At 37.5% G+C, this 23,150-nt stretch overlaps 1 protein-coding gene across 5 annotated transcripts in view; it reads right to left on the minus strand.

The window, feature by feature from the left end:
- Nucleotides 1-23,150, minus strand: part of MBD5 (methyl-CpG binding domain protein 5) — a 218,134-nt gene that overhangs the window by 14,441 nt on the left and 180,543 nt on the right. For 4 of the 5 annotated variants that reach the window (XM_067549487.1, XM_067549486.1, XM_067549489.1 and 1 more), the window contains 3 exons: nucleotides 22,247-22,458; nucleotides 18,957-20,165; nucleotides 11,475-11,548 (listed from right to left, as the gene is read on the minus strand). In XM_067549487.1, the coding sequence (XP_067405588.1) occupies nucleotides 11,475-11,548; nucleotides 18,957-20,165; nucleotides 22,247-22,458 (1,495 nt within the window). Of the gene's footprint in view, nucleotides 1-11,474; nucleotides 11,549-16,942; nucleotides 17,047-18,956; nucleotides 20,166-22,246; nucleotides 22,459-23,150 lie in introns of those variants that run through there. The other variant, XM_067549490.1, reaches the window with a different exon arrangement.

A 23,150-nucleotide genomic window follows, 5' to 3' on the forward strand; every position in this document is an offset into this window, starting at 1 on the left:
CTGCCAGCCTTGAGAGAATTGGGAGAAATAAATTAGACAGCCACCAACTTGGGTACTGGGATCTTGGGTAGATTGATGTAGTCACTGGACGAATTCATAGCCCTCAAAAGTCCCATCAAAGGTATTTCTTAACAGGAAGTTGGGAATGGAAAGAAGAAGGGGGAACATTGTTCTTGTTCTGCTGCAACCTCTGTCACTTCTGTGATAGTTCATAACCCCGCTGATTAAAAAAGGGGTTGAGACGCTGGTCACTGCTTGTAAGGTTGTGGCCTGTGGCATTTCTTCTTTGGCACTGGAGTATAGGTCCCCAGTAAATGGAAAGTTGCCTGTAGACCTTCAATGAGTGTAATGAGTCATCTGTTCTCTCACTTACAGAGACTGTTTCCTTCAAAGGGCAAATCCTCCCTTGTAGATTGGATTTCATTAGGGAACCCAAATGATTGAAGCCACAATGCTTGATGCAAGGTAACTGTTATGATTGTTTGGATGGTTGTGTTCACTGCATCGACTGAGGCTTGGAGGGGTGATCTGACAATCAATTTACCTTCCTCAATGAGTGGTTGGAACTGCACTTTGTCCTCTGGCAGAAGTTTATCAATGAATTCCAGAAACTTGGCATAATTCACAAAATCATATTTAGACAGTAACAACTGACAGTTTGCTATGCTGAACCATAGAATGGTTGAAGTAAAAACATTCCTCCCAAATATGTCTAAACATTTAGCTTCTTTATCAGGAAGGGATGGATCTTGGTTGATGCTGTTTGCATCTTCAGTGACTGCTTGTACTACTAAAGAGATTGGGGCAGCACATGTGAATACAAATTCTGTTCGCTAGGGTGGAACAGAGAATTTATTTTCTGTCTTTTTGGAGAGGGGGCATGTGTGGCTGGGGTATGCCAGACCACGCTGGCTGGAACTAAGATGACTTCATTAATAGGAAGTGCCACCTTGCTAGTACAGGATGTCCAGGAACTTATGAGGTGTCTCTTGTACTTCCTCCAAGGGATTTGGAGTGTGTCAGCAACCCTGCTTAACAAGTCTTGGAATTGCCTGTAATCATCAGGTGGGGAAGGCAAGGCCAGTGCAACCATCTTGTTGGGGATGATGATAACAGTCCTGTTGGATCAAATTCGTCCTCCTCCTTGTCCACTGGTTTCTGAGGAGGTTCAGATTCCTTTCTGTGAAGGGAGGAACGTTGTGATCTTTGATGGGATTGTGTTGATTTGTGATGGCACAAATATGGGTATCATGGTCCCTAATAAGGCCAATGAGAGGGATTCAATGGTGGTTGAGGAGACCCCCCCCTGGCATAGTATACCACAGGTCTTGAGGTTTTTACACTCTCTTAGAAGATCAAGAGACTTCCAAGAGATTCTGGATCCATTATCTGAACTAATCTCAGTCCAGGTCAGTGTTTTTGGTGCCAATGATTCCTTATTGAAATGCAACGTTACCATCAGTGTAGGAGGTGCTTGGTGCTTTTTTTCCCCACAGTGCTATGGAGGATCTTGCTCCTGCAGAAGGTACTGTTCTCAGAGCACTTTTAGTCTTTGGAGCCAGGAAACTGGTACCATGCCCCTTATAAGCTCCTGATCCTCCAGTACCGAGACGTGGAGTCTCAGACAACTTAGAAGGTGTTGGGGAAGAGGTCTTCTTTGAAATGGACCTGGAGAGGGTTTTCTCTCACTTCTTCTGAGAGTGTTTCCTACCCTCTTCATGTCCATGAGTGGAGGAGTCTTTAGCTCTACTCCTGTCAGTCCCAGAGCTAGAGATCATAATGCTTGGAGGCACACTTCTCGATGCCGCTGTACGCAGTAGAAACCTACTTAGCCTGGGTCAGAGTGGGGCCTCATTGCTTGATCCATAAGGAATCTTCTAAGTCTGTACTCATAGGTTTGATGGGTTTTGGTGGGGAAGCATTGGCAAATGCTGCATTTCGAGGGAACAGAAACTTCCACAAGGCAGTAGAGGCATTTTAGGTGGTCACTGCTCAACAGGAAACCCAGGGGCAGGAATCCTAGTTGCTAATACCTTTGTTCTTGGGCTTTTAGCCATACTACTCACTCTGAGGGGGGGTGGGAAAGCAATTTATCCTAAATTAGCTAAAACTAAGAAACTAAGAAAATACCTACAACTATAATGAACTAGTAAAGACTATTTACAGATAAAATGTTGAAAAAAACCCCCACTGTGACACTGAAGGGTTCCATCTCAGACCATGAGTGGTAGAAGGGAACTGGAGATGCAGTTGGTCTGCCCAGCCCCATATGCCCTAGAAGAGGGCATAGGAAGAAGAAGGGTGCAGGTGTAGACCAGCCGATACTGCTAGCAAAAATCTTAGAATGTCCAGTGCATGTGAACTTACCCACAGTGGAATACAGATAGGGACCATCACTCAAAGAAAAAGAGTTCATTATCTGGCCTGGAATAAATAACATCTAAAAATCACCACTACCAATTTTAGTTGATTCCATGTCTTAAAGCTACAGAACTATTATTATTATTATTATTTTATTATTAAATATTTCTTTATGGTAACACTGGGTGCTTTTCAGACAAATAAAAAGGAATGGTTGCTTCCCCAAGGAGCTTGCAATGAAAGACAGATGAAAATGAGTTCAAGAAGGTCATAATCATGGCACAGCATGAAAGAAAGCAAAGAGATGTTTATGTGAGAAGCTGACAAATGAGCGATAACGGGTGAGAACATGGGCTGAATAGGAGGGGTGAGCGGTAATGCAAAATGCGGCAAACTCAGATAAATAGGGAAGGGCAGAGTTACATGGAAAATTGAAGATGGTGACTAAATGAGAAGTAACCTTTTATTTCTCATGAATTCCTAAAGGTAGTTAATGCTTTAATAAAAGAGCTACATTTGCCAAAGGGTATAAGTAAACACAAGAAGTTCAGTGAGGCTGTCAGCAATTCCTCTGGCAGTGTTTGCCAGTTGTGGCCAAGAGTCTGGGAACTTTAGAAAATAATAGAGAACATGCCAAAATATATTCACTATGAGAAATGTTCTACATATAACTTTCATGTTACAAATGAAATAAAAAACTAATCTAAAGTTTTATGCCACACAAAGATCAACCTACTTGATTAGCACTGTATATCACTCATAGTAAAATATTAACATACATGCATGCGATTATCAGTTCTCTAATTATGCTGTTGTGTGCCTTTTACAATTACTCTAGCCAACACATCACGATAATAGAGTTACATAAAATAAAATATTTAGAAAAATATCACACAAAGATTTACAACGTATGTGTCAGACACTTAGGGTGGAATTTAAAAAAAAAAATCTCATAATTGAGTTTTACCAGTGATTTCAAAGGGAACAAAGTTACACCAATGAAGGCTTTTGAAAGTTCTACTATTAAACTTCAAGGAATCTATTTTTCTCTCTGTTTTTTAACATTCAGATAAACATATATCAACAGTCATGTTTATGTAGAGGGAGAACTAAAAGCAATCTTATGTAGAGAGGTGGAACAATGACTCATTGGAAGAGTAAAGAAAGATGTAGGGCCAGAAGACAGCAAAGTATTTATGTTTACAATTCAATTTAGAAACTGACTACGGTTGTACAAATATTAATTTAATGTGATGCAGTTTTGCCTTTGGGAATATAACTTACAAATATGGTTTCATAATGAATGTTAGTATAATCTGAAACTAACACACTAAAAAACTGTATTTTAGATGCCATTTTAAAATGTAACAGCTAACTAAGACTGTAATACTACAAACGGTTTACTCACATAACTACTCCCACTGATGTTATATGAATAAGGATTTGCAGGATCATATGCTATTACTATGGGCTTGTTTTTTATTTTAGACATACAGTATTTACTGGAATTCAAGTTCCTTACATCTCAATATATCATAAAATAGATGTAGTTGACAATAAGCACATTTATATTTCTTCCTAAATTCCCTCTACTAATCTACATAATCCCATTTCCTCAAGTTGCTAAAGTCAAATAGTGGATGCACAGCCAACATTAAACACTTCATAACGTTGATAGTATTTATATTTTTAAAATCCCAGTGTTAAGTTTCACTGCAGTTTTATTACAGACATTAGGGGACAAATTCATCCCCCACTATAATTCCTTTGATTTTAATGTAGTTAGATCACATATGAATTTGACCGTATATAGAATTTATTTATGAATTTGACTTGCAGTATACGGCATGCAAATAAAGGCAAGATGCACATGTTTTTAATACTCCCTCAAACAAACCTAGCCATACAATATATTTTTACAACTTCCAAAATTATGTACTGAAGTTATAATTTTGAACTTTTATTTTAATATAACTCATTTTGAATTTATGCTTATATATGAAATTAACTGTGTACACTGCCTTGATAGGACTACAGTTGCAGAAATAATTAACTCTTTGAAATATCAGCTGTTCTAAAACGGAATAGCACTTCTGCTGAGTTACTTTATCAGAACAATAAAACTGCAACTTTTCTTCCATAAAATGATTTTTTCCCCCATGAACATATTATAAAGAAAGCCAGACTGGTAAATGATTTCTGACTTCATCTTTTTATGAAAACAGTATGTATTTGAGATGGTTATGTAATCTATTTGTTTCGAACATTTCAAATTGTTTCTGTTGTTCTTCTTATGAAGAGAAACAATACAAGCAATTTAAAGAGATCAAGACAAATAAATTACATAATAACCTCAAAAGACACTATTTTCCATTGCTGTTTAAATATACTGTTAATTTTTTTTTAAATCAAATGATTAAAAACTTAAATCATAATAAACCAAAATCATTACTGTTGTAAGGCAGTCTAGCTAGTTGAAAATGGATAAGATGAAAAATACAATTATTTGAATTACAATTCTAAAAGATCTGTTATCCTCATTGTACTATGAAAATGTTGATGACAAGGAAAATGTTGAATGTATCATTAATCGATATCTATTTCTAAAATGCCCAACAGTGCAGTACCTGGGCACTCTGGGAGCAATCTCAATTTAGGAGCCTAAAATTAGACTCCTGAAAATTTGGCACCTAAATACCCATTTTAGACACTTTAGTACTGGCTTGATCACTTAAGTCCCTATTTGATCATCAACCTATGAATGTCACCATCATCATCATCATAGTTTATTTAGGGGACTCAGTCAGTGCTTGGGTGCTGAAATCTGTTATTTTGGTATATAAACTTAGGTGCCCTGTGACACGCTGTACCCCATGAACACCCTTATGGTGTGATGTGTGTATCATTCATGTTCACCCTTGTAGTGTAACTGTGTATTGTCTAATGCAAAGTATGCCATGTAAGGTGTTTCTGGAATGCTATGACATACTGAACATTATTGTTATGGTAGGATGTTTCCTGCAATGTCATGCATATGTACAGATATGAAATTCTTATATGTCATATCCCCAAATGTGTGTCTTACATGGCTTGAATAGATACAAACAAACACAAAGCTGTGGTTCCACGCCCCACAGAGGCATGCATACAGGAACAATGGACTGGCCTAAGCACCTTTGGCTCAAGTGGAAGAAATCATGTCCATTGCCAGACATGGCTGATCAACTGACCCCTTGGGGTTGAGGAAACTTGTTAAAAGAAAGAGGCATCTTTGTCTCAGGGCTCTCCCCTGGAATCAATCTTCTAAGCAACATCAAGGACTGACAACAGCACAGGCAGTGGGGAGGGAGGGAATGGCTGCAGGGAGTGGCTGGCCAGAAGTGCTCCTTCACTAGATCAGGGACTGATTACTCCCAGGAGACTGGGCGTGGGCCGACCCAGGAGTGGGTGGCTCACACAGCAAAGCAGAGTAAGTCAGGGCCCAGGAATGAGGAATTGGGGTGACACAGTTACACACCAGTCCAGATTGCAGGAGGGGGGAAACGTCACATGCCCACATTTGAGAAGCTATGTAATAGACCACAATAGCTGTGGTCTACCTTAACTTGAAAGATAATATTACAAATAAATTACAACACAGGGTATGTTACTGGATTACCAGAGAATGCCTTGAGTGTATTTCAAACCTCTGTTTTCCGCTACTGAAGAAGTGAACCAACAGTCATCTAATGCAAATCACAGCATAATTTACAGCTATTAAAGAATGTTGAAAAACTGAATAAAAATGAATAGGTTGGTATATTTGTTAATACATAATATGGCATTTTCATTACTGATAATTCAGTATTGAAGTTGCAGCTTTAATTTATACAATCATCAAGAAACTGAAAATTATAGACTTCCGTACAATTGTAAGCTGGCCATATTAGCTAAATTTACAGCTCATACTATTGGCAGGGCTGGTAGCACCATCTATTAACATTGCCTGATACTTCCCATTATAAGGCCCTGTTTTCAGTTACTTATAACTTTGTCAAACTAACTGCTTCAGCTGAAATTTTCCGTGCTGGGTGTCAACTTTTGGCTGAAATCCCCCCTCTCCTCTTCCCAATTTACAGCCAAAATGCTTCAAGTGTCTCCGAGAATGAGGCTAGGGACAATACACTGTTTTGCCCATGTTGAAATAATTCTGGCTACCTTTTCTTTGAAAACCTCTAGTGCCCCCATACTTCGAAGCAGGAACTAGAAATTTGACTGGGTGGTCTTTGTGTCAGAGGTGCCTTTTGCTATCCTTGTGAAAATCCACTCAAAGATGGCCAAGTTATAAGCCTTTAAAAAACTGCAGTGTACACATGCTAGTTTAATAGCAACAATCTCAGAAGAATTCATTCACACTGGGCATGCTTCAGCCTGGGGCCATGCAGGACTTTCCCTGCAATTGCTGCTCTGGGACATACTAGGTTCAGGCCCCAGCAACAGAACTGGAACCAGGGAGACTGTCTTTCCTCTGCTCTAAATGTCTCCCCAGTAGGCTCAGGCTGTGCGGAGGATGAAGCTGCCTGATTCAAATATGGAGGGGACAAGAGAGACATTTGAGGGCAGAAGTAGAAGACTGGGACAAGGAGCCTAGAGGGGGTGGAACACTGGGACTGGAGGCTGGCAGTGGAAGGGAAGAGGGAAACTGGGACACTAAAGGCAAACTGGGGCTTGCTGAGCAAGGAGATTGGGATTGGGAATCCGGAAGGGAAGACTAGGACTGACTCAGTGACGAGCCTAGGATTGGAGTAAGAAGCCAGAGATGAGAAGATGACAGGCTGGGGGGACTGGGCAGAAAGGGTCAAGCTTGGAAGTGGAGTGGACAGAAGGAGTTGTGATCACACTCCCCTCCAGGTCCTGCAATGGAACACAAGATTCCTGAGTCTCATCCTTTCACTGCTGTCAGAAAATATTTGTGAAACCCATGGACAAAGTGTCTCAGCCCCACCTCGTGCTGGCTGACAGAGATCTGTGCAGTGGATGTAAAGGTTCCAACGCTGCTGATGTACCACGTGGGTGTCAATATGATGCTATAGGATGGAATTTCTGTTTTTTCAATTTTTTTTTTAAAAGCCAAGGAAATTACACATAATAACTCGATTAAAAGAATCTTAAGGTTGTAAAGTCAAGCACTCAAAATCAACAAATGCCTAATTAAGGTTGCTTGTGCAACCTTAATTTGGCATCCCTCTGTATATGAATTATGATAGTCTTTAATTACATGATCACTTCTTATTTTCTCCACAGGACCCCTACTTCATTTAGTGCAGAGAATGGACCTGCTCTCGGTATGAACTGGGGCTGTGTAGTGAAGGAGAATGTTATCGGTAGGTCCCCTGCCTCATTTGTTGCAAAAGCTGGAATGCATGTATTGAATGAGATAGTGGATTGCAGGAAGAGAAAGGATGATCTCATGATTAAGGCAGCTGAATGCTGCCTGGGGGAAATGGATTCTATCCCTATTTGTAACACAGAGTTCCTATGTGATGCTGGGCTAGTCACTAAAACCAAACTTGTATGCATGGGCGATGGGTATAATAGGTTGGAGGAGGCTAAGCCTCCCCAAACAGCTGCCAGTGGAAGCTCCTGTTCTGCCCCACCCATGCTCCGTCCCAAGCCCCACTCCTGCATATCTCCCTCCCCTGAAGCCCACCCACCGCTTGCGCTTCTTCGCCCTCCCCCAAGGGGCACGAGCGGTGGGCAGGAGGGGGCAAAGAGGCATGAGCAGTGGGGGACCTTTAGAGAGGGGGCTAAGCAGGAAGCCTGGGGCGAAGTGGGAATGAAGCCTTGGGGGTAGGGAGCCGAGTGCAGGCTATGGTTTAAGCGCCGGTGCCCACCTGCCCAGCCTCCCCAAAGGCAGGAGTCACATGCTGCCCATGCTTGCATGTTACTCATCTTCTGGGTGCCTGACTTGAGACTGTGGAATCTGATTTGCAGAAGTGCTGAGCACTCACAGCTGCAACTGAAGTCAATAAGAGCTGTGTTTTGAACTTATAAAGTGTTATACAATTTCAAGGACTTTGAAAAACCAGGTTCTAGGCATCTCACAATGGGTACCCAAAGTAAGTGCACACTTTTGCCCTTAATCTCTCTGTGCCTCAGCTTTCCATCTGTAAAAGGGGGATGATAATAATACTCCATCTCATAGCAATGTCGTAAAAATAAATTAATGTTTATGAAGCATTCAGATATTGAAGTGATAGCATCATAGAAAAGAAATTAATAATTCTGTCTTCAGACTAAGCTTTGAATAGTGTGTAGTAAATAAGGCACGGGCCACTTATTGAACAATGAGAGAAAACAAAATATTGAAGAACCATTCATTAATAGTGCACTGAAAGAGGAAGCCCTATGGAAAAAATAATATGTGATCATGTAATATATAGACTGTATCATAATGCATATGCACAAGGGAACCTAATTAAGAATGCACAGGCAACCTTAATTCTGACATTTCCTAACTTTTGAGTGCTTGACTTCGCAATCTTTATAATGTTAACTTAACATGGATTTTTTGGGCATTCCATATATATAAGTATGAATGTTTACACTATATATAGTAATACAAACTGCTACATATATGAAAGGTGGTAGGCTGAGTCATGGTTGTTATGGGAACTGTAACTTTGAATTTCCTGACATTTGTGTAACCACAGCATTTCACCAATGTACATTTTTGTATTATACAATCTAATCTTTCATATGTACAAATATTGAGCCAGATTCAGCAAGGCTTCTACTTTTAACTGACTTTTGTATAAAATCTTTAAAGCTGTTCATTGAATGATTTTCCTAGTTCTACAAATTTTGCTTCAGGGACAAATAATGGCAAATAACTGCAATGTTGTCAAAGGCATTTTTATGTTTGGAGCATGCACTCAAATAAAAAACCCACCGACATGCTTCAGGATGGTGCTGAGAAGATAGTTTTGTCTCATTGGCATCAGCAATATTGCTCTGAAATATCACATGCCAAGTGAATAGAGAACAGGAAAAGCTTGCATCTCAAAAGGCGTTAATGACAAGTACAGCAGAACCTCATTTATCTGAAGCGCCATTATCTGGCTCTCCGTATTAACCAAACCATAAGAGCACACACAGGTATATGGAAAATTGATGTCACCTCCACAGCAACACTACTGTAACCCTTGTGTCTTTTCAGGCTTGTAAAATGACGACTACTAAGCAAAAACGTGTAGTACCGTCATTGGATGCTAAAATAGAGATTATTAATACAATAAAAAAGGAGAGTCACTGTCAAAAAAAGCCCAAAATTATAACATTGGAAAAAGCAGAATATTGCAAACTGTCAGATTTTTTCCAGCCATTATAAATGTGAGTGCTGCTGAACCTACCACTGTGCTGTATACAGTACTGTATTTTAATTTGATACTTTATGGATATTATGCATTGTTATTATTATTAGTTACCATTTACATTGCTGTTGTTGTAACTTAAAATGATCATGTCTGTATTTTTAAAAACTGGTATTGTTTACTAGTAAGGATTTGAGTATGCTGTAAATACAGAAGGGGGCTATGATTTCATGCTTTTCGGGGAGGGGTGAGCTCATTTAAAAGCAACTCTGCATCTTAAAACAATGGATAGAAAGCTCTTCGTCCATTCTCCTGATCATCTAAATTTTTGATTATGCGATCTGTCCCCAGTCCCAATTAGTTCAGATAAATGGAGTTCTACTGCAATTATTTGATTCCTTTAAGCCTGTATTTTTCTTTTGAAGACAAGAATTGAAAGCCTTCAGTACTTTAAATTCATGTTCAGATACAAGCTAATAGATTTTCATTGCAACAGCAAGTAAACAATAGCACACTACCAAATTTGCCAATTTTTGTGCAGTTTCTATTTTTCTATTCTTTTATAGCTGTCTAGGTTTTATTTCCCTAAAGTCAATTTACTTTACCTCTTCTCTTCCATGCTTTCGTTTCCTCTTCTCATATTTTACATCTCTCAAAATGTCTATTTAAGATTATATTAAACTATAAGAGAAAGTCCCAAAAACGAAATAAAACCAACTAGTTCAAATATGCATCATTTGTTATATTGTATAATAAAAGCTTTGCATACGGCAGCCAGTCTCATTGCACTAAATGTAGCCGGAACTCAGAAATTCTGAAAAGCCTGCCAGCAATGACAAATTATACTGAACTTATCTGAAGTAACACTTTCCATACCAACTTGGTGCCGTGTGAAAAAAATTCCTTGTCATAAAGTCACACAATATTTGTGGAGAATACTTTTGGTTTACTAATATGCAATGAATGATTTTAAGTGTGAATTTCAAATCTACACTTGAAAATTCATATGGGTGTGTTGGCACTTTCAAAGATTGCTTTAAGTATCAGAAAATGCCTACATACAACCCTCCAAATTACAAGGTTACAAAATTACAAAATCCATAACCTGCATAAAATCAGGAATTCAGAAACTAGGTGCTCCATTTCTGAAGAGCTCTTAAGCTCCTCAGGAACGAAGCTAAGATCCTTTGCTCCTCCCAGTAATTGTAAATCAGCTCCTTCTTGTGTGGACTTCTGCAGTAGTCTAGCTTCAGCCCTGCAGAGCTGAGGCGCTCTACAGGAATGGTGCATCAATGTATTCCAGAGTTTTGGTTCAGCAGGTTTTAGAAAAAATAGTATTGCAGTATATATCAATTCTTTCTCTCTTCCTCTTTCCCCCAGAATACATACACAGACAGACATGCAGTAAAATGAACAGGCAAATTACCTGGATATAAACACAGAGAAGTTAGAAGCTGCCACTGTGATTTTTATGCTATCACTGTCCACTCTTCCTCTTATTAGAAAACTGAGCCTAAATTATCATAGGTGCTAACACATCACAGATTAAGGGGATTTCAGAAGCCTCCTGTTGTAGTTCAGAAAAATATATATTGCATATATGCTGCAGGTTAATAACTAACAACTACATCCTGAAATCCTGACACAGGCAAGAGTCCTACTAATGTCAAGGATATTGCTGGGAATGAAATGAGAATCTCTTGGGAAGCAAGAGGACCTCATGATTTTAATTAATTTATAAATGAATAAGCATTTGCTTACTTTCTGTTCCTCTTTCTGGCTCGGTTGTAGGCTTCCAGACCTTCTGTTAGTGTCTTCAACTTCTCGGGCTCCACCTGAGTAAAGGCATGAACACCAAGCCACATTACCCAGATTTGCAATGATTAAACACTACTTTTATTTTTACTGCTGGACATGCAATTGTTTAGGCTATGGAGCCTAATTTTCACTGCATCCACAGAACATTTCTGTTCTCTATCAAATGAAGAAAAGTAGTATTTGTGCAATTCCTCTGTAGGTTTATACCAATAGCAATAAAAAAATGCAAAAAGTAAAACCACTCATAAAAAAATTATAATTAAGGACTAAAATTATGTTACTTTAAAAATTTAATCCTTTTTTTCCCCCATACCATATGCAATATGAACACTGTTATCAATTTCTCACAGATCCTAATCCTATCTGCACACACATTTTACTCTTATTGAAGTTAGTTGGGCTTCATAATCATCTTTTATGTACTCTGTTATAACAATGTAATATATTTTTAATATGTGCCAACAACCTTTAAAATTTTATATTTACCTCACATTTCTGACTAATATTTTTAAACTTAATTTCTTAAGGTCCCTAATTCAGAAAAGTAGTTACGCACAAATTTAAGTCTATCCCTATTTAACAAATCACTTAAACATGTTCTTAACTTTAAGCATGTACTTAAGTCCATTTGAAGTCACTGGAACTTAAGTGCTTTGCTGAATCAGGTCTTAAAAGAATTTTAAAAAACCGATAATCCGCACTACTGCTTTAAGAAACACCTACTGGGCCACACCGTACCTTTGGTAGTGCACATACAACCCCCATTAAAATCAACTGAAATTATGTATTCATAGCTCACTACTGAATTTAGGCCCACTGCATATAAAAATTGGTACCACTGCATAGGTACTAACAATTATTGGTATAAGATGATGATAATATTTTTTAGAGCTGCACATTGATATCAAAACATTCACCATTTAAACTTCTCACATTATTTTGATGAGTGCAAAGCTATTTTGCTAAATTTACAAAAGCACATTTAAAACATTTTTTAAAAGCAGAACATTCATTCTCTTATCTTTAATAGTTTTATGTTTTATATTCTTTACTTAATTTTTATCTGTGCCTTGCTTAACAAGAGCTTTTTGTAAAGTTCGTTGCATTAATGATAAATATAACTGGATTTATTTTATGAATGCTTAAAGCATATTAAATCATTAAACAAAAATGTGTTAAGTACTATTGTGAATGATCTTGAATAAATTTGTTATGAAATTTCAAAATTTCCCTCTCAAAACAACTTTACTGCAGCACTAAAATAATTCAAATGCACAAAGAAGCTGATTTTCAGGAGTGCTAAGCTGAAGTTAATGGGCGCTGTTACCTGTAAAAATAAGGCCAAATGTGATACATTTTAGTCCAAGTATAAAATTTTTTTAGCTTACATATCTGAAAATGAAATCATGGAATATAGCAGATCCAGAACTTGATAAGATCAGAAACATTACTGGTAAGGTATGCACATAGGGATCTCATTTCCATGAAGCAGACTAAATTGTACACTAGGCTAAAGACTTTGGACATTTCCAAATAAATAATTAAACAAAAAATACTTTCAAGTTATTTTTAATTTTACTAAAAGAATAATATTCCATCAGCAAATGGCTCAAGATAATTCTTTTCATAATCTGACTTTATATAGAAATTTGTACTATTACAAACAAATTACTTTATTTTAGCCTGATACATCAAAGAACTAACTCCTTGGAGCTGTGAACAAAAAGATTTCTAAGGATTTCTACAAAAGGCATAAAACACAGGTGAAAAAACAGCTCTAACACCACCAAAGGGGTTAATATATAAGTATTATATTTAAAATGCTTAACATGTTTAATAATGCTAATGGAAGCTGTGTTACTAAATATGAAGTTAAATGGATATAAAATTAACTATTTCAATCTTAATTTTTATGAGATATTTGAAGAATTGCTATCTAAAAGAAAATCTGGCATTTTTCAAATTTAATAGAATTAGAGGGTAATACTGTATTTTGTCTGAGCCTTCATCTCCTAAAACTTTACTAAATTATAGAGGAAAGAATGTATGCTGATGGAAATAGTCTCTGTACTCAAGATGTATGGAACAGTTAGGTATACACAACCTTCTGAGAACTGTATGCCTTGTGCCACCCATTATAAATGTAGATTATTTTAATGGTGAACTATTTTATTATTAAGTTTAGTGATTTACCTGAACATGTATTGAAAAGTAATAGACCTTCTTCTAAATAATTAATAGGAATTAACTCCCTAGTTAGGGAGTTTTTCTATATATTATTATATTATAATAATATTATAATGAAAAATCTATTAGCAATTACTTTTGGGAAAAACAATTAATATCAACAAGCGGTTAACTTAATATGGTATTAAAGGTAAAGTTATATTTAGTGAGGAAGGAAAATTATTAGTGTCATACACCTTTACCTTGAAATAACCATTTACAACACATTTGTAAACAATACATATAAACTTTTCAGAAATACTGAGAAATCACATCTCCAATTGACTTCATTTGGAGCCGGGAATGCTCAGCCCCTCTAAAAAGCATTATGCATGTATCTGTGGGAAAATATTTATGAAGGAATAATAGCAGGTCAAACATTTTTGTATAAAGGTTTTAAGATGTTCAATAAAATAAATTTCCAAAAAAGGTCCAATAAATACCATTTAAAAACCTCTGCTCTTTTAGACTGCAAACATTTCACTATCAGATACTTATTGGCTAAGAACTTGAAAGTAATCTGAAAGAGAATGAGTTACAGTAGTTTTTAAGCAACAAGACAAGACAGATTGATTATCATCATGGTATCTTGGCATGTACTATTTGACAGTAATTCAAATTTTGAAACACTTTGTTGGATTCTATTTTTTTATGCCACATGACGTTAGGTCTGGCCCAATCCAATTTACCATTTTGTTGATTACATCTTGCCATGGTCAAACTCAGGTCAGAAACACTAATCTAGAGCCAAGAGAGACAAGGTGGAGGAGATAATGTCCTTTATTGGACCAACTTCTGTTGGTGATAGAGACAAGCTTTCGAGCTTGTCTAGAGTCTAAGTAGCGGAGAGTCCTAACACAGTAAACAATCTTAATCCTGTAGGAACTGCAATATCTGAAGTTCCATTCTGGATTTCTTCAAATCACTACCATAGAGCTAGCTATTGTTTACACCCTGGGCTCCTAGGTGGAAAGTGGGTAATTTTCTACATTCATAAAGGTGTTTTGCTTTTCTACATTCACCAGCTGTTTTACTTTTTCCATTCTGCTCTGCAAATCATCCTTCCTACTTAGGTCTAGAAGGACTCACTTTGACATTCTTCATCACTGCCCTTTAACTACTTAGTGAAAACCACTCCCTCCTGCCACTGGCAGTACATGCAGCTTTCACCATGCTCCTGGACTTACTGAAAAAGTCAGAATTGAGAATCAAACTCTGCTGTGCAACAGTGCAGGAACAATATTAGCAGCAGATCACTGGGATGGTATTGTAATTCTTTTTTAAAAAGACCAAATTCAGCAACCCACTCCCATCCCCATAAGGATCCTTCCACCATTCAAATCATCATATGATAGAATAATGGTGTGTGAATCTGTGTGGGCCTGGCCACCACAATAGTTCTTTCCAGAACAATGGATTTCCTGTGTATGAGAATTACCTATTCCGGCAATTGTGTCAGGAATCCCATACTGCCTTAGTGATACGATGTTATTCATCAGGCATAAAGAAAGTTTTAAATGGTATATTCAGGCCTATATACACTATCAGTGCAACATGAGATAGCCAGCAGCATTATCTTTTCAGGTGGCTTTCTCAGCAAAATTTTCTCTTTTCTCACTTTAATCCTTATTCTGTTGACATCTTCTTTTGCTTTCCACTTCTCTTGTTTTTCGTATACGCTAGTAACCTTAATCTACATGACTGTTCACTGTTTCCTCCATCAAGAAGGTTTTGCTTCTACCACTGCACTTTCTTCAGTTTCCTCCTTAATTTTTCAATTGCCCAAAACCAAGCAACAGAAAAGCTTGGTTAACACTCCTCCTCTGCTGATAGAGAAACACCATTGAAAAGCTTCCACTTGCTATTTGAATAGAAGGCCACTCACCATGGTACCCCCTTAAAGTAGTAAAATGCTGTTATAAATATAAGTTAAATCAAACAGGTATTTGCTGGGTAATATACAACAGAACTCTTTGCAACATAGCAAAACTATTCCCACAGTGTGAAAAACTTAACATTTCATAGGTACAAATGCTTATCAAGACAAATTAAAGTTCTTCATACACTAAATTTTCAAAACTACTAATGGAGAACCACATTAAGAGTTCCACCATTCCAGGATTTCTTGATACACATCATTCCTGAAGATCTTTTGCACTTAAAAATTAGTTGACTTTGTTGGCTTCAACTAAACTGCCAAAACATTCAAAATTTGTGGCTGTGCAACAATTATAGGAATGTTTGGCCAAATGCACAAACGCATGAGAGTTGCAATTATGAACATCAGAGTTCTTCTCAATTTTCAACCAGAAACGGGAATGTGTATATTATTTTTCTATTTAAGTCCTCTCCTTCTTTCATATTCCTCCACTCTCCAGTATTCAATCTCAAGCCCTATTCTTGTAACTGTCAGTCATACCATCTTTCTGATTCAAGAGGCCAAATACATAGCATCCTTCTGAAAGGTGGAGGGCCTTCAGATCCAAAGGTCCTGTACTCAGCCACAGTGCTTGTTGATGAACATCATGACATCTTTTATCAGAGACATGAGCTGCCTTGACAACTTTCTTGGAGCAGAAAAATTTTGAATTACATATAAACACTTTAGAAGGTATCCAGCAACATATGCAGCTTTGATTAATTTTGTTTGGGCTCCTGCATACAATAAATTTCAAGTCAATTAATATCATATTCTGCAATAAAATTTTAAAAAAGTTACCTAAGAAAAACAAAATGAAAGTACTAAGGCCTGCATAAAAACAAATACACTTTTAGCAGATAAGAAATTAACTTGTGATGTTGTTAAGCTAATTAGTGCAGTACTTTTAAGGAATGCAAATGATGATACAGACCTTCTTTGTTGTTTAGAAAGGGCACAAGAGCAGTTTCTTAAAAACTTATTGAAACAATCTTACAAAGAGGGACACATAATTACTGATGTGAAGTTATCAAATAAATAAATATTTGAAATGGATGCATTTTGAAAAATGTATTCTCCAGTACTATATAGTTCACAAAGGTACTGAGTGGCACCAGAACATAACTCTGTTGGGGAGTACCATACCCTCTTCTTTCTCATTTCACACTTACTTTTCCTTTTCTTTTGAAGTATGTGGTCAACAATACCTAAAAAAAATTAGGCTTACATTTTCAAAAGGGGCTAGAGATTTTGGGATCTAATTTTGTAGCTGAATAAGTTCTTATTTATGCAATTACAATTGTTAAAACAAGTTCATTTATTTGACGTATATACTCTTCTTCTGAAGATCAGTATGCATCTCTTCAAAACCTATGTGGGAAGCAGAGAACGATGAATAAGCCACCTGAAGAATGAGAAGCTTTAGTTGAAACCATGCTAGCCAAATCATCCCAGGCAATTTATAAAAGTTTCGTAACATGGCGATTGCAGTTTGAGGGGGAAAAAATCCATATACAATCTGGTTAGAGAAATCCTACTAGCAGTAGGATCAGCTGTGCTTAAATATGGTTGTTTCTACCATGGTTTCAACTGAAGTAAATTAGATGGGGCCATGAAGACTATGGCTACACTGACGGTGGCAAAGTTGCCGCTGTCAGATCGATTTCTCTGGATCGACTGAGCGGTCAGTGAAGACCCGCTCAGTCGATCCAGAAATTGATGTACTAAGACCACCTTCACAAGTAGCGTAACGCTGCGTCGACGGGAACATGGTTCCTGTCGGTGCAGTACAGTGAAGACGGCGCGCAGCACAGAAGCAGAGAAGTCGATGGGAGTTACGCAAGTTTTTTGCGTAGCTTGCGTAACTCCCGTCAATTGCCGCCGAATCTCGGAGGTAAGTTTAGACAGGGTCAAACATAGATAACCGTTATTGGATGATTTAATTTCTTCAGATCAGAAGTTAAAAATTCTTTAACTAGATTTTGATTTGTTAATTTAAAGATAATAGCGCTATTATTATTTCCTGACAGAATGTTTAGTAAAATATTTTTATTTTATAATATGTGTGTGAGAGAGAGAGAGAGAGAGAGAGAGAGAGAGCGAGAGCGTGCGCGCGCACCAAGGTCTAATAGATGGGTTAGTGCTCTGATCACTATGGCCTCATTTAGTTTCCCTGGTGATGGCTGATTGGATAGTTTCTCCTTATTTTCTCAATGGGGGAGAGGTGGGGCGACAGTGAATGAGTTAAGGAAGTAACTGGCCCATCAGTAGACTAGCTGGCAGGAAGGGTCAGAGGAGGGAGGACAAGGTTAGCTGTGCCCAAACTGAAGGAGATCCCAAGGAAGGGAGATCCCTTTCCCTCCCAGGATCCTGTTGAACAGGGGATGAAGGCAATAAGAGACATAAGTATCAGAAATGCTGTACTGCCTGTACAAAGTGTTGGTGGAGTGGACTTGAATAAATTATACAGAGTGGACACTAAAAGAAGGGAGTCTAAGCAGTTTCTGCGGTGGTTCAGGACAGGGACGGAGGCATACAGTATGAAATACTTTTGTATTAATGAGGACTTCAAAAAACCAAAAAGTTTTGCAAACAGTAGAAAATAAGGATTAAAATAGTTTCCTTAATAAAAGAGAATACACTGATAGGTCACTAGTAATGATGTTTTCGGTGAATTGCCTGCCAACAATACAGCTTGTGCTAGGAGACATTAAATTCCAGCACAAAGGAGCAAACTAAAACCATTATCACTAGAAAAGGATCTTTTGTGTTCTGCTGTCCAGGCCAAAATTTGTATAGGTTTTCTGCTACATACTAGACGTGCCAGTTGGGCAAGACAGAGATAGGGTGAAACTGTTTTAACTTATTTCAAATTCCTTATTTTGGTTAGATCAGCTTTACCTTTTGTAATTTCTGCTATTTCTAGATACCTACACTCATGCCTTGCATACCATATCCATAACCATATGCACCGCTTGAAGCTTAGGTGGCTATAAATCATAAGTTAAACAATAGTGCATGAAAGCAAAATATTTTTGTATAACAAGTCTTATGTGAACAAGTGACTTAGCAGGACATAATTCAGGCCAGAATACAGCCTAATATGTTTCCACATGGGATTTGTATAAATCTCTCATTGTGCAACTACAACAATATTTCTAGTGAAATAAAGTAGTTTTGTAAGCTATCTTCATGAACCAGAGATGAAAAGCCCATTAGTACTGCAATTCATACCATTAAAATAAGAACAGAACCCAAAAATGTGTGTGTGTTATATATACCTTCCCCTCCTCAGTGTTTTGTTGACATGAATTGTGAACTTCTTCTTCTCTTACTAATTTGCCAGGCCATGAAGTCAGTCCTTTTATTTGGCCCCAGACCAAGTCGCCAACATTAAACGTCCTCGGCCTGAAATGCATCAACTCATTTGAAGAAGGGGAATCTGGATTCCTTAGGTCATCTTCACTGCTGATGCTTTTAGCATCTGAAGGGCTAGGCACACACCCATTAATGCTTTTGGCATTAAAGTCTCCATTATAATGGATATAGTCTTTAACTAGAGAACTTTCCAAACTATTTGAGGAACTTGGTGATTGCTCCTCCATGACTAGGTCTTGTTTAGAAGTGTTCAGCAAGTCTCCAAACCCTCTGCTTTGTTGAGGCCTATTTCCATTTATGTGTGCACATCGTTCCACAGTGTTCTCCAGTCTCTCCTTAAAACTCATCATAGTTCTTTTGTAATTGTTATACCTGAAATTCTCCTCCAACATTTTATCACTTTGACAGTTTCTCTGTGGTAACAGTATCTGACGCGGTTCACCCTGTAACAATGGCAGTGTGGAGATGTTATTGGGCCTTTCATGACAAGGACTGCTGTGGATGTGGGCTGAATGGTCTAAAAAATCCTCACACTTCCATCTATTTATCTCACCTCCAGGGCTTTGCGCCTCTTCCCACTGTTTTCTGGGTGTGTTGCAACCTGCTGATTTGTAATATTCAAATCCATCCCCTTCACTTGAATTTTTACTTTGTTCTGAATTCTTCAGTATTCGTGTCCCTCTAGTGTTTCTTATCCTACCTTCGTGATCAGAAACACCAATGTTTCTTCCATGGATAACTGCACTGACAGCACTAGAAAGATTTAATGGGTCACCAATTGAGGCTGTGAAGGCACTCATGGCACTCAGAGCTGGAATGGGACTCATTTGTGTTGTACTGCTAACTGCAGTGGTGATTACTACTTGCATTCCTTTGCTTGCAGCATCTACGACTGCTTTGTAGATAGCATCAACTGAAGAATCACCCTGAGCAGCTACACTGAGGCTATCCTTTGCCTGTTGTCCTAGAGTTGGTTCAGTCCTTTGCTGCAAATCACAAGATGTATCTTGAAAAGGAGGAAGGGTAGTGTTGGAATTCTCAGGAACTGATGTTATCCCCATTTGAGTGATCATTCTTTTGTTTAGAAGGGCAGCATCTTCCTGCATTCTCACCTTAAAAATAGGAAGGAAAAATGATAGAAATTTATGTTTTTGTTGGATGCTATATTTCAGATGACCCATTCATTTTATTCAGGAACTGTGATGGTTACACAGTAGTGACACATTCTGTCATGGTTATAGATAAGTAGGGGCCTACTTAAATCATGGAGAAATCATACATTTTTCATGGGTTGGGCCCAGCATAGACAGCACATTTCGCAGATGTGTTCAGACAGTATGTTCCATGCCACCTTCCCTTCAACTGCTGATGGTGGTGGTGCTCCTTTCAATCTGGGTGCTTGGCCAGCAGCTGTCGCTCTCTGGCTGCTCAGCTCCGAAGGCAGCGAAGAAGTAAGGGTGGCAATATCACAGCCCCCCCTACAATAGCCAGATTACACAGTACGTGACACTTTTTTCAAGGTCGTGAATTTGGTGGGGCCCTAAACCTAAGTGGCAAAGACTCTCACTCAATGAAGAAAATCAGAAAATAAAGTTAACTCAAAACATAAAACAATATGCGTATGAACCAATAATGTTAGCTTTCATACTATTTCTTTGCTCAAATGACAGAGCTTTGCAATAACAGGGGGCATTTTAGATGACAAAACTTTCAAATCTCTCCCACTGTATCCACATTTCCACCCACCTTTTTGAGTCCCTCTCTTTTTCTGAATGATGTCCAATATCTCATTCTTACCTTCAAAGTCCTAAACAACTTAATCCATGCTTATATCTCAGTACCCAAATCTATTTCCTTCTATTCCTCCCTCAGTCTTTATTCTCCTCCCTAGTTTTGCTCTAAAGTGTTTTTTTTTTCTTTTGATCTCTACCCACTCTCTGCTTTGTATTTTCTTTGATGCAGCCCAGACGCTTGAAATTACCTCCTATTTGCCATATTCAAGTGATCTACCTTTCCCTTTTTCTTATACACTTCTTTTGGGAAGTCTTCCTACTTTGATTCCTCATCAACCATGTCTCCAAGTCTTTGTCCTGTAGCTATTATTTCATGCCTATTTCATTGTCTATTGTAAACTAAGTTAGGCTTTAAGGAACCTTGTATATTATGTTTGTAATTGTCATGTACAGAGACAATGACAAAGATAATAAGCAATATTAATATTAGTGAAAGTCTGAATAGAAAATACACCAACTAGTGAAGACAAAATATTTGCAATTACTGCTTTAAATACTTACTATTACTAAATACTTCTATAATTCAGGACACAAACAGAAAAATGCAAAGATATAGCTTACATAACTCACATAATTAAAAAATGGGATTAATAAGGTAGTTAGATAATTGTGATTTTGCAAATGCAGGGAAATTTCTAACTGTTTAACTGACACAATGATACGTTGTCTTTTTCCTTCTTAAAGAAGGAAAGTTTTTCTGGCACTATCACCTGCATTTCTGTTGCCTTCATGCTCTCAGTTCTGCAGCACTATAATATTGTTAAGTACACACTGTAACTATTTTTGTTACCTATCTCAGCTGATACTTTCACTGTCATTTTATTACTCTAACATTTGAATGCACATTATCTACAGAATTGTCTGTTTGGATGGAAATGTGAAAGGGAGATATCATTTTTTCAAAACTTTTATTTTATGTCCACCCTAATCACTATGGGCCTGATCCAACATCCCCTAAATCAATGGTAGTCCTTCCATTTACTTCAATGGGCACTATTACAAAAAGTCAATTACTCACAATCACCTCCTAATTCGTATTAACTGACAATTGTGTTAACTTTTTACCATTCAGTCTCTACAATTTGTTCTCAACCAGGTGTTTATGATTACACTTTAACAGCAAATTAACAACTTCAAAAAGTTAATAACAGCTGTCAATACATGCACATCATAAGTAGTTCGAATTAAAAAAAAAGCTACAAAACTTATAAGTAAAAGATATATAATTTCAGTAAGATGTGCTTCTCATTTGCAAATACAAAACCCACACCAAAAAACGGCAACCAACTGCAATAAAATAGATTGTTTTGAACATTCAATGAACAAGCAGAATATAGATACCAATTCTACTATTAGGAATTTTTAAATTAACTCAATATTGATTTCAGTGTGCTTTTTACCTGAAAATTTTGAAACAGACAAGCCATGGGGTTTGGGTTGTTAGCTGGTCCAGGAATTGAGGGTTGCCCTTGAAATCCCTGGAGATTCTGGTACCCCTGGAGAAGCTGCTGTTGCTGCTGATTTGAAGGAAACATCTGATTGTTGTTTAACAATGACTGGAGATGAGTCAGTTGATGGTTATTCAGAGTAGTGTTTATCGATGACATGTCACCTGCAATTCCAAACATATGGAAAAGTAAGTCAGCATAGTTTTCAAGGGTCAGTGAGAATTTCCTTGAGTCATATTTTAACTGAATGGTAAACAAATACTGACATACTCTGTACAACAAAACTTTTTCCATTAAATCTTCTGTGCAACGATCTCACAGAACATGTCTCCTACTATTTATTCCTTCATTTCTTCAGCATTCCTTCTTTCAGGTTACATCTCTATGTAGACTCTTTCTAAAAGATTCTGACATTACTGTCATTCCTTCTGGAATGGCATAAAGCCAGATACAGTAGAGTGATCATCAGTGGTATTCATTTTCTTGCAAATCCATTCTTAGCTTCCAAAGAATGACTGCATCATACCTTAACAACATCCATTCCCCCTGCCCAACCTTTTGGTAACTATGACACTGCTGTTTGACCTGACTACACAATGATCCAAGGCCTGTTGAAAACAAAAATACACTAGTTATCTCTATTAGTCCACTCTTTTCTAGATACAGGAGATGAAAAAATCTCATAAGAAAAACAAGCTATATTTTTAAAAAATCTGCATTTTGTATCAGAAGAAGAATCTCCTATGTAAATTAAAATGTAAAATAACAATATCACAAAGAATAGGAAAACAAACCCTTGAGGACCATGACCCTATGAAATTATGAAATAAAAGAAGCCTGAAAGTGGATTTTACTA

Source organism: Emydura macquarii, unplaced genomic scaffold (assembly GCF_026122565.2).
Source record: "Emydura macquarii macquarii isolate MOO-44397 ecotype Brisbane River unplaced genomic scaffold, CSIRO-AGI_Emac_v2 contig_1253, whole genome shotgun sequence".
Classification (NCBI taxonomy): Eukaryota; Metazoa; Chordata; order Testudines; family Chelidae; genus Emydura; species Emydura macquarii.